Raw genomic sequence first — 11622 nt, 5'->3', positions numbered from 1 at the left:
TGAATGACCCATCAGTGAAGGAGAACATGGAGTCTGGTGAGCCATTTTACAGAATTTGGATTTAATAATGAGACCAGTGAGAAGCCTTTGAAGGGTTTGGGAATTAAGACTGGGAGGCTGGTGAGGATGGAGAGAGAGAGGGGGGGGGAGGGAGAGAGAGAGGGAGGGAGGGAGGGAGGGAGGGAGAGAAGTGTACACGGAGAGAGAGGGGGAGGGAGAGAGGGAGAGAATGCAAGAAAAAGCAGCAAGAAGGAGACAGATACTGGGGCAGTGGCTGCAGCAATGGAGGAAAAGAGATGAACACTAGGAGATCTTCAGGAAGAAGAATGGGCCTTGGTAACCCTGGATTGGAATGGGGTAAAGAGGACCCAAAGTTTCTTCCTTTGCCAGTGGGATGGAGGCTTGGGGAGGCCCTGTTTGCTCTGTTCATGGGAAATGGTGTTCCTGTAGGACATCCAGTGAGGGAGTGTGAAGGCTGCTGGGTATATAGTTCTGGGTTTAGGAGTTGGGTCACAGGTAAAGATTCATGAATGGACAGATAGTGGGACTGAAGGACACTTACTAGAAAAGTGTAACCCCAAGAATAAAGAGGAAAACCAGGGGTTTGGGGGTCAGGGAATACTCACTGTGGTAAGAAAGTCGGCTGACAGATCAGTTGAGACTGAGGTGTATTCAGTTAATAACATGGAGGTTCTGGGTGGAGGTACCATGGAAAGGAGTGGGAAGTGAAGCAGTGATGCACACCTTTGCTGGGGGTTTTCTACTCCAAGCTCTACCACATAGGCTGAGGTCTGGAGACCCTGAGTTCCAGGAAGAGATAGTTGAAAGCTGGCAGCCGAGTTAGGCAAGGACTGGGCTCTCAGGCTCCAGGGTGCCACTCTGCTCACCTTGATCTCAGGTCAAAGCCTTTGCTGAGTGACCTCTTCCAGGAGCTTTACCAATCCCTGCTAACCCAATCTGGTCAGCAGTGGCACAGACACAAGACATTTCTATGTGCAGGAGGCTCTGCAGGGGAGCAGGAGACTCAAAACTGAATCTGGGACTGGACTCAGGCCTATAAGCTCCTGGAAGACAGGGCTGCAGTGCTTGCCTGGGAAGTTAATGCAGACAGGGTTGACTTGCTGTCTTGTATCCCAATGGGGACAAAGGAGAGGTGGGATGGGGGAAGCACAGAGGATTCCTGGACTGAATTCCAAACGATTTGGGACAGTACTTTCTGCCTGTATGATCCTCCTGGGCCTAAGAAGCAGCGTCCCCATCTGGGCATAAGTAATGAGAACTGTTGTAAGAATTGGAGAAGCAGTTTTGTGTGTGCAAACCGTCCTCACTCGGCAGTTTACTGGGTGGCAGGCGGGGGCATTCCGTTCGAGTGGGGGTAACCAGAGACACCGATACTTACCGGGCTTCAGAAAATTGGTCTTGGGGAGTCTGAGCTAGCACCAAGAACAGGCCTTCCCAGCAAGAATCGCCCCTAAGGAATCCTCTCAGGGATTAATCCTCACTCGGAGTTCCCTGCGTGGCGCCGGGGCGGAGCTGAGCTCCAGATGTCCCGGCGCGCACAGCTGGAGGGTCACGTGGCACGGCCTCGGTCCCCTTCCTGCCAACGCTGCATTTGGCCCAGGCCCCGTCCATGGCCGCCCTTGGGACCCTGCGCTGAGCCCGAGGCTCCAGCGTCGGGGGGCCACGCCGCTCCCAGAGTGAGTGTCGGGATCCCAGAGACAGAGTTTGGGGCGGGGAGGAGAAAGGTAGAAGGGATTCGGTCTTAGCGTGAGGGTGGGAGAAGGTAGGGCTGAGAAAGGGCTTTTCTGCCTGGCTTTCGCCTCTTGGGCACCGTCCCGGGCTGGAGTCGAGGAGATGGGAGTTCGCTACAAGGGGGGAACATCTTGTCCCTTCAGGCTGCTAGTCCCAGCGGTGCGAGGAGGAGGTGCAACGGAGGGGAATGAACGGCCGGTAGTTTAAGACCCCCCCCCCAGGGTGTGGTCTCTCGCACCCTCCTCTCCGGGAGGCGGAGCTTGGAGCCTCTGACCCCCACCCGCCACCCGTCCTTGCTTCCAGAGGCTCTGCGGGCGACCCTTCGAAGAGAGGGCGGGCGTCGGCCACGCGGTCATGAGGAGGAGGCTGCGCCTACGCCGGGACGCGTCACTCACGCTGCTTCTCAGCGCCGCCCTTGGCCTCTTACTGTATGCGCAGCGCGACGGCGCGGCCCCCACTACTAGCTCGCCGCAAGCGCCAGGGCGGGAGGCACAGAGACCCACCTCAGGTTCCCGAGCATTCCAGGTACTGGACTCTGGCGCAGCCCCACCGGCCTACGAAGGGGACACGCCGCCATCGCCCACTCCCACCGGCTCCTTTGATTTCCGCCGCTACTTGAGCGCCAAGGACCAGCGGCGCTTTTCACTCCTCATTAACCAGCCTCACAAGTGCCGTGGTGATGGTGCACCTGGTGGCCGACCTGACCTGCTCATAGCTGTCAAGTCAGTGGCAGCTGACTTCGAGAGGCGACAAGCCGTGCGCCAGACATGGGGTGCCGAGGGTCGCGTGCAGGGGGCACTTGTACGCCGTGTGTTCCTGCTGGGGGTGCCCAGGAGTGCAAGCACCAATAAGGCTGACCCGGAGGGGGTGGGCACACAGACACACTGGCGTGCACTGCTGCATGCTGAGAGCCATGCATATTCGGACATCTTGCTCTGGGCCTTCGATGACACTTTTTTCAACTTAACACTTAAGGAGATCCACTTTCTGGCCTGGGCCTCAGCCTTTTGCCCCAACGTGCGCTTTGTTTTTAAAGGTGATGCTGATGTATTTGTACACGTGGGGAACCTGCTGGAGTTCCTAGCATCGAGGGATCCTGCGCAGGACTTGCTTGCAGGTGACGTAATAGTGCAGGCGAGGCCAATCCGTGCTAGGGCCAGTAAGTACTACATCCCAGAGGCTGTGTATGGCCTGCCTGCCTACCCAGCCTACGCAGGTGGTGGTGGTTTTGTTCTTTCTGGAGCTACGCTGCGCCGCCTGGCAAGTGCCTGTGCACAGGTTGAGCTCTTTCCCATCGATGATGTCTTTCTAGGCATGTGTCTGCAGCGCCTACGGCTCACACCTGAGCCTCACCCAGCTTTCCGTACCTTTGGCATTTCCCAGCCTTCTGCAGCACCACACCTGAGCACCTTCGACCCCTGCTTCTACCGCGAATTGGTTGTAGTACATGGGCTCTCAGCCGCTGACATCTGGCTTATGTGGAGCCTGCTGCATGGGTCACATGGGCCAGTCTGTGCACATAGGCAGCCCGTTGCTGCAGGCCCCTTCCAGTGGGACTCTTAGCCACCCATCACAGTGCCAAGCTTCTCTTAGCCCCAGGATGGAACAGAAGAGAGCCTGAAGGAGATTCCTGTGTGGATTATTAAGGTGTGGGTTACTCTTTCCTAGATTACCTGTGTCTGCCTCCTCAGAATCCCAGGGTATGGAAACTGAGTTTGGCATTTCCTGTTGGCTCACACTACACAGAAGAGGTCTAAAAAACAATGTATTGGTGACCACAAGTAGAGCTATGGCTGAGATGGAGGAAGACCAGTCTTGCCCAGCAGGCCCCAGAGCAATGGACATATTTAGTCATCCTAGTAGCACATACTAGTGTGTTCAGGTGGAGGCTTGGTTTTGATATTATATTTGATATTTTGATGACATATTTAGTCATCCTAGTAACACACCTAGTGTATTCAGGTGGAGGCTTGGTTTTGAACTCCTAGGATGATGCAGACACATGCAGCTCCTCAAGGCCAGGTTCCACAGCCTTCATGGACCTGACAGGCATTCTGTCATAACTCAATCTAAAGTAGACATGTTGCTTGCCACCTGCTTCTTCAATTGGATTCCCAGCCCTGTCTACATCTTTAGATCTTTCCCCTCTCAGGTCTGCTTTCCTGGGCCAACTCCAATAGGATCCAGGTCTGCCTGGTACACCATGGATAGAGCCATATCAAGGACAACTATGTCATGTTCCTAAAGTCTTTCCCCATCTCCTATACCCATACACTATGCCATTGTTAAAAGCTGTCCTGTCCCCTTCAGAGGAGCCATGGCTGTCTCCTCAGACTTTTCTATTATAAAATTTCTCATATTCTTCAACCACCCCTTCCTAAAAAATAAATACTTCCACACTTATTTCAGTACAAATATCTCAGCAACAGCCCATGGCAAGCTGCTGCTGAGGGCACAGGTGCTTTATTGGAGAAGGGATGTGGGCAGGGGATGAGGATGGTTCCCTCATTCCAAGAGGATGGGAACAGTCCTGGCTACCCCTGACAGTAAAATGTGCAGGGTCTCTGGCCAGACCACTGTCCAAATGGGAAGACATTAGTCAGTTACAAAGTCAAAGTCATGGGAGTGCCACAGAAGCCTGACTATAGGACTAGGAACCATACAGGCACCTGGAGCAGATCCCCTGCACATTCATCATGAACTATACAGGATGAGGCTGTACATGAGTTAATTACAAAAGTGTCATATTTACAAAAATCTGTACACACATTTGAAAAACTCACAAAATTGTCATCTATGTATCACAAGTTGCTAGACCAAAATATTAAAAATGGGATTAAAATTATACATTTCTCTTAATTCTTTCCAAAAAGATTAATATTTTTAAAGCATATATATGCTACTTTCCATTAGCCAGACCCATGAAGAGACCAAGCAGCCCAACCTCCCTGGAGCCCCCTAGCCTTGAGCCATGAATGGCCTGGTTTGAGGATAATGCCTAGGTTTGAGGCAGGGAGCTGGCCCACAGTGCAGAACAGAATCCTAAAACACAATGAAAGAGGAAGATGTCTTTGGCTAAAACTTTGGCATTAAATAAAAGAGGCAAACAGGATGGAAACATGCAGCCCTGCCAGCCAGGCTGGGCAGAGCAGGGGCACAGGCAACCTTGAAAGCTGGCTCCAAGAGTGGTGGGAACCAGGCCTGAGCACATACCTGGATGGTAGAAAGCTGTGTTTCAACCAGTTGGGTGTGCTTTCTAGGACTGGTGGGCAATGGGTGCCAGAAAGGAACCAGGAAGGGCAGGTAGGCCACCTTGGCAACAGCCAGCTCATCAAGTAACAAAAGTGGATGTAGTGCAAATGTTGCTACCAAGTACTATGGACACACTACCTTTCTGCCACAAGGGTCACATGGCAATGTGGAGCCAAAAGCAGGACCCATGTCCTCAGCTACAGAAAGAGCCCCAAGTTTTCCCAATGTGTGTGGGACAGGGGCTGACATGTCCTGCCTCCTTACATCTTAGTAGAGAGCTTCTGAGTCCAGATATCAAGGATCAAAGTTTGTGCTTCTCTTTGCAGTCTGTGTTTCCTGCTGGCAGCAGCAGGCTCAGGATGGACAAAGAATATCTGGGCCCTTTGTCTCATGGCAAAGCACCCAGCCTGTGTTCCACCTCATAACATTCCAAGAGCCCTTCAACACTGGCAAGGTGTCCAAGAATACCCACAGGTAGTAGAGAGACCCACTGAGCAGGATGCAACGCACAGTTCCATGGGTAGAGGGGCAGGGGCGGTGATGTCTCTAGGGTAGCTCTCCTGTTCTCAGGTGGGCACCAGGCCGGGGGGGCCCATACAGGGTCACCGAGGCAATGTGGTTGTTCTGCATGACCTGGTTTAAGAAGAGGACAGTGGATCAAGGGACAGGGGAGAAGGAATCAAGGCAGATCCTGTGTAGCAGAGGGGTTGACTAGAGGTCATATACACAAAGCCAAGGCTTCTTGACCCCTCAACTCCTCACAGTTTACACTAGGGTGCAGATCCTCTGCTGTTCCTCTTGGGGTACTTGACCTTTACCACACCTACTTGTCTAGTTCTTCTGGAACTGCTAAGGGCCTGCTAAAAGTATAGCTTCCAAGAAAAAAAAAAGAAAAAGAAAAAGAAAAAGAAAAAAAGGCTGTCTATTCTTCTCCCAAGCCAGTGGGGCCTCCAGAGCCATTTGCCTACAGTACATTCATTCACAAAGGTTCCTAACATGCCCAGGGTTTGGTCCCACTGCCCCTTTCCCTGAGTACCTGGTTTCAGTACACAGAGAGATCCCTGTAATCCTTCTCATTTTGTTGGAAACAGACTGCTTCAGCCTCCATAATTCCAAATTTCTTCAACCTTTCCCCTACTTTGTGGTCCTGGGGATGGAACCCAGGTCCTTGTGCATGCTAGGCAAATATTCTACCACTGAACTACATCCCCAGCTTACCCCAAATCATTTCTGAACCCTTACTATTAAGTGTGGGTAGGCCAAGTACATGGACAGGGTTGCTGAGGAAAAATTAATCTACCTACCCTGGCACTTGGGCCCTTCCCAATTTTTCTCAATCACTTGCTTGTCCTTGCTATGACCACCAATTTCTATAAACTCCAGGACTTACCTCAAAGATCATCCGCTGAAGACCAAAGCAGAATGTGGAACCAAATGGGTTAGTGTTGTTTGGGGAGGAGGACCTGAGGCCAGAGAAAGCAGAATTAGAGGAGCAAACAAAGGTCTGAACAAGGTCAGCAAGGCATTCATTCCCTTTTGGGATGTGGGCCACCAGCTAATTATCTCTTGTGGCTTTGAGTATACTTCTGTCTCCATATAGGCCCTTTAGGTTCTAGGGGTAGGAATGGCCTGACTCAATTCAGAATTCTAGATAATCAAAGAGGGCTCAAAAAGTTACTGTGGAACTGGACAGGGGTAGTAAAAAGTCAGAAGGGTTCTTTCAAGTGGAGCCTTGAGCCCGAGTAGAAGCTGTAGGCAGCACAGCAGCAAGGAAGGGTCTTTAGGTTATAGTAGGTAGTGGCTTTGATAGGAAAGAAGAGCCTGGGACAATTGGTCAAGACCACCTCTCATTTTGAATAATTGGTGATGAGAGGGCCTCTATACTTAGAAGTATGATAGGGGGCAAACATCAAGACCAATTGGCTCAGTCCTAATGTGCAGGATGGAGCAGGAAGTATGTTTTGGCAACATTAGAAACTTCTATAATTTCTAAAGCAATACCCACTGGCAGACTTTCCTTGAGCCTTTTGGGCTTCAAGGAGCAGATGGAATGATCAGAGACAGCAAATGCTGACTCACCTGTGTAGGACAACGGGCTTCTCCACAGGGTGGCCCAGGAGCTCCTGGATATTGTCCCACTGCAAGACGGATGGGGAGCAGCAAGGGTTAGTAGGGACGTAAACACACCTGTGACTAATGACTGGCCTGGAGAACATGACCTAAACTGCCAGCAGGCTCATGCTCAAGTCTTTCTAAAGTTGCATCAGGTAGGAAAATAGGAACTCACCTTGCTGTAGGTTGTACATGTTTCTGTTTGACCATCTGCATTTTCTGAAAAGAGAACACAATAGGCAGGCTGGTAACTGGCCTAGGCCACCTGTGTCCCCAGCAGTAGGCAGAATTCAGATCTAGCTACCTTTTGCCCCAGGGTTAGAGTACATGGGAAGCATAGGCAGGATGGAGAATTTTGGAGCTCCAGGATGGAAGAGGATGGAGAGGAGAAGGAAGGCTAGCCAGGTATGAGCTACCAACTAGTAGCATGAGATAGGCACTAAGGATGGGTTCGGGGCACTGGATAATCATCTGTAGATAGGAAAATTTCCCCTTCAGAGGCCAGCAATCCCATAGTCAGAGGAAAAATCCTTGAAGGCCTCCAGGAGATTCTAGATCAAGAACAATGCAGCTCCCAGAATAAGGGACCTATTCCAGAGGAGCTGAGATTACCAGCAGAAGCAGGCATGCAAAGGCTTCACTAATCTAACTACTACCACCCTCTCTATTTGGCTCTTCTCCCATCTCAGAATGGAAAAGTGACTCCCGAACCTCTTCCTTACCCTGAGGGGACACTACTCACCTTTCTTTATGGCTAGTGGGATCTTGAATTCACAGCGGTGATAACTACAGAAAAGGTAGATGAGGATAAAGGCTGGGCAATCTTGGAAGCCCTGACCACTCCTATATCCCAATACTGTACCCCACCAAAAACCAGAATCAAAGACACCTCCCCAATGCCATGGCTCTGGATCCCTGACACAGCATTCATGGGGAGAGGCCAGATTAGGTACTGAAGTCGAATAGAATAGGGCATGGCTTTAAGGTCTAAAGAGCCTAACACCTTGGGTAAGGTATTGAGGCTTCTGATCCTTTTCTCTATTTAGAAAATGGGCACATATGGAGAGAATGTAAAACATTGGACATTGTGGCAGGGACACAGCTCAGTATATGTCCACCTCCTGTAAAACAGCAAGAATTCAGGCAGAGGGTTGGAGATGTAGGTCAGTGGTAGAGCACTTACATAGCATGTACAAGTAAAAATGAAAGAACTCAGGTAGAGATAAATTAGAGAATGCTCAAAGTCACAAATTCTTTTTCCTGTTTTATTTTTTTTTTCTTTTTGTTTGTTTTGTTTTCTCCCCAGCCCAAAGCTCACTTACAAAAGGGGCAGATATGTGTAATTGTACTTACATGTTAAAATTATAATGCCCAGGGTAATTGGTATGTAGGACAAATTTCTTCACTTTGTGGGTATTTGCATCGAAGAGGATGTCCTGGGATAGAAAAGGGTTTTTTTTATTATTTCTATTATTGAGGTAGTGTAGGAACAATTTCCAAAGACATGTCCATCTTGGAGATTTCCATTCCACCAAAGGGATGCTTACTCGGCTCTCTTCCAAACAATAGTCAAGGGGTCAGCTAAGGCCAAGCAACCTTAACCAGGGATTTTCAGTGGAGGAAGGAGGGCAAACAGCTGCAGGCTTGGCAGGCACAGGGGTTACAACTATACTGCCTAAGGAGAAAAACACATAAGGGAGATCTTTTCTACAAAAGCGCCTAATGAAAAATCTAAGTGCAGACTTTGACTCAAAGACTATCAAGAAGATTCAGGGACCAATTAACAGTAGAGGGTCTCAAAGGCACCTGGATATAATGTTGTGATTTTTTTTTTGGTGGTGCTGGGGATCGAACCCAAGGCCTTGTGCATGTGAGGTAAGCATTCTACCAACTGAGCTATATCCTTAGCCCTCCTGGCTATAATGAATGCTATGACCTGCCAGACTTTCCAGGCTTCTTTTATGCTCTCTATGGCAATCTCTAGAACTAAAGTCCACGTTTCACCAGGAGTTGGACCTGAATTTGATGCAACCCATTGAAACACAAAGCTACCCATCCAAGCTTCTGACAGCTGCTCAGGTCTGGGACCCCAAGGTCACCTCTGAATCTACTCTGTACCAGTAGCCAACAAAGTCCTACCAAAGCTGTCCCTTCTTGGAATTTTCTCTGCTAGCTATTTTCACTGGCTCTTGAACTCAGGGGTCAAGCTGTAACATCACCATTCCCTCCTTTATTCTACCCTCAGGAGTTTATGACCTATAATGGCTCCCACCCCCACTGTCCCAACTGACCCTTGGTTATGTTTGGTCTTTATCATATAAGCAGACCCCTCCTTTCTCCCTCTTAGGAAGCTATCCTTTGCTGTCTCAGATCACGGAAGGCTCAAAGCTAATTTAGAAGACCTATGGTTAGGTCAGTTCTGCCCTGAGATATTTTCTGCAGGCACACTATTTATACAACCATTTCTCATACATGCATCCTACCCACCCTACCCACCAGCTGGACTATCAGCACTGATGGCAGCATCCAGCTACATCCAGTTCCTTAGGTCCAGAGTACTGTGTTGTAACAATGCCTCTGGGATGGTCCTTTAAAAATAAAAAGCACACTCCTGGTTTGTGACTCTAGAAAAGGATTCTATGCTCTACAAAAGTAGCTCCAAAAACAGTTTAAAATGAATGACTATCACAGTCTCCATCTGTTCAGACTTCTTCAGAAAATAAGTCAAGACATACCAGCATATTTTGGCATTTTGGTGGTAGGAAAGGTCTACTTTGGAGTACCAGAGCCTATGCGAAATAACACTAGGCAAAGTTAGCTGGGGCTAGGATGCCTAGGCACAGTTAAAGCTGCATGTGCACACTCAGATGTGCAAAGGTGTAATGCCCATCCCAAAAGAAACAAAATACTTTCCTAAGGCATCACAACTTACCACCCCAAGAGTGAAGTAGTTAAAAAAGTAGTCATTGCACTTGGATGGAACTTGCTTATGAGGGGAAGGAGAATGAATTTTCATCTATAGGAAAAAAAAATAATAAATTAAAATATAACCCTTTAAATAGTTCTTGGTTAAGGAAAGTGTTCCCTGTTTAACATTAAGCTGTTGGGTAAATGAGAGTATGGGAAATCTCAACTGCTGGTGAGTCCAGAAAGAAAGGGGCCAGAGATGGTTGACTATCGACTAGGCCTAGGTCTTTAAGAAAACATAGGCATTATGGACAGTGACACAGGAAGGGTCATTTGACCAACAAGGGCCAGAAAAAAACTGTTAATTCACTTCACCATCAACTTTAAGTAAAACAGTTTCTGTGGGAAAATAGCACAATTTATATTTGTTCAAACTACTAATGACTAAAATGAGAGATACAAAGAAAGAAAGAGACTATTCACTATATAAACACATCTTTCCTACCTTGTCTTCTGACTTATAGAAGACCTTGTGTGGAGAGCCAAGCATGCTAAGAACATCTTGGCAGGAATCACCAAAATATACTGAGCGTTCAAATACCCGCATCTTGGCATCTGCTAATAGGCCAGGCCCACAACCTGCAGAGAACAAAGGAGAAGATAGATGTCAGGTTCTGCACAGGGCTAGAGACACTGTAGCCCAAAGATTTAGGAGTCCCAGAGAGATGTTACGAGTTGCATGCTGCATTATCAGGTCTAGTCAAGTAGCAAGACTGTATGTAAACAGAAATACCAGGTCACCAAGGCTTAAGTAAAACTCTATGAGAAATCACTATCTACTCAAAAATATTGCCAGGGATTCATTCAAGACCCCCAAATTCACATGGAAGTTCTAGAAACTTCAATCAGGTACTAAGTATTTCTTTACTAGCTAAGATGCTATTAGATGCTGAGGAAATACTGGAGAACCTGTCCATAAGCTTTATCACTGGAGCTTGTGACATAGTGGAGAAGATGCAACCTATCATCATACAGCTGTGGTAAGTCCTCAGCAGCAGGTATTGACAAGACACAAGGATTGTGTTACGAGTTATTTCTCCCCGCCCCACCTCTAATACTTGGAACTGAACCCAGTATAACTGAGTTATATCCCCAGCCCTTTTTATTTATTTTGAGATAGGGTCTTGCTAAGTTGCCCAATCTGGTTTTAAACTTGCTTTAGCTTCCTGCTTTATTCAGTCGTCTGAATATTTGGGGTTATAGGCATGCATCACTGTGCACAGCAAGAGCTATTTCTTTTTCTTTTTTTAAAAAAACCTAGGGGGCCGGGGATATAGCTCAGTTGTTAAGAGTGCACGCCTTACATGCACAAAGCCCTGGATTCAATCCCCAGCACCACAAAAAAAAAAAAAAAAAAAAAAAAAAAAGAACTGCAACTAATTAATTTACAGTGCTGAGAATTGAACCCAGGGGTGCTTTACACTGAGCTACATCACCAGACCTTTAATAATTTTGTTATTTTTGAGACAGGGTCTTGCTAAATTGTGGAGGCTGGCTTTGAACTTGCAATATTCCTGTCTCAGTTTCCCAAGTAGCTGG

General features: G+C 48.2%; 2 protein-coding genes across 5 annotated transcripts in view; one reads left to right on the top strand and one right to left on the bottom strand.

Annotated features, from left to right (window-relative positions):
• The first annotated feature begins 1607 nt into the window (after nucleotides 1-1607).
• B3gnt9 (UDP-GlcNAc:betaGal beta-1,3-N-acetylglucosaminyltransferase 9) lies at nucleotides 1608-4597 on the top strand. Of its 3 annotated transcripts, none has more exons than XM_076838053.2 (2): nucleotides 1608-1697; nucleotides 2056-4597. In XM_076838053.2, the coding sequence occupies exon 2, from the start codon at nucleotides 2107-2109 to the stop codon at nucleotides 3313-3315; it is 1209 nt and encodes a 402-aa protein (XP_076694168.2). In that variant the 5' UTR covers nucleotides 1608-1697; nucleotides 2056-2106; the 3' UTR covers nucleotides 3316-4597. The 3 variants fall into 3 exon arrangements, with proteins under 3 accessions (XP_076694168.2, XP_076694169.2, XP_076694170.2); XM_076838054.2 differs by having other exon boundaries at nucleotides 1896-4597; XM_076838055.2 differs by having other exon boundaries at nucleotides 1608-2869; nucleotides 3065-4597.
• Phaf1 (phagophore assembly factor 1) overlaps nucleotides 4157-11622 on the bottom strand; it is a 27238-nt gene continuing 19772 nt past the window's right edge. For both annotated transcript variants that reach the window (XM_076838051.2, XM_076838052.2), the window contains 8 exons: nucleotides 10529-10662; nucleotides 10049-10132; nucleotides 8470-8552; nucleotides 7859-7902; nucleotides 7292-7335; nucleotides 7084-7142; nucleotides 6395-6467; nucleotides 4157-5637 (listed from right to left, as the gene is read on the bottom strand). In XM_076838051.2, the coding sequence (XP_076694166.1) occupies nucleotides 5551-5637; nucleotides 6395-6467; nucleotides 7084-7142; nucleotides 7292-7335; nucleotides 7859-7902; nucleotides 8470-8552; nucleotides 10049-10132; nucleotides 10529-10662 (608 nt within the window). In that variant the 3' untranslated portion in view covers nucleotides 4157-5550. The remainder of the gene's footprint in view (nucleotides 5638-6394; nucleotides 6468-7083; nucleotides 7143-7291; nucleotides 7336-7858; nucleotides 7903-8469; nucleotides 8553-10048; nucleotides 10133-10528; nucleotides 10663-11622) is intronic.

This window comes from Callospermophilus lateralis, chromosome 18 (assembly GCF_048772815.1).
Source record: "Callospermophilus lateralis isolate mCalLat2 chromosome 18, mCalLat2.hap1, whole genome shotgun sequence".
Taxonomy (NCBI): Eukaryota; Metazoa; Chordata; class Mammalia; order Rodentia; family Sciuridae; genus Callospermophilus; species Callospermophilus lateralis.
Note: the sequence above shows the minus strand (reverse complement) of the source record. Positions and strands in the feature narration are given on the sequence as shown.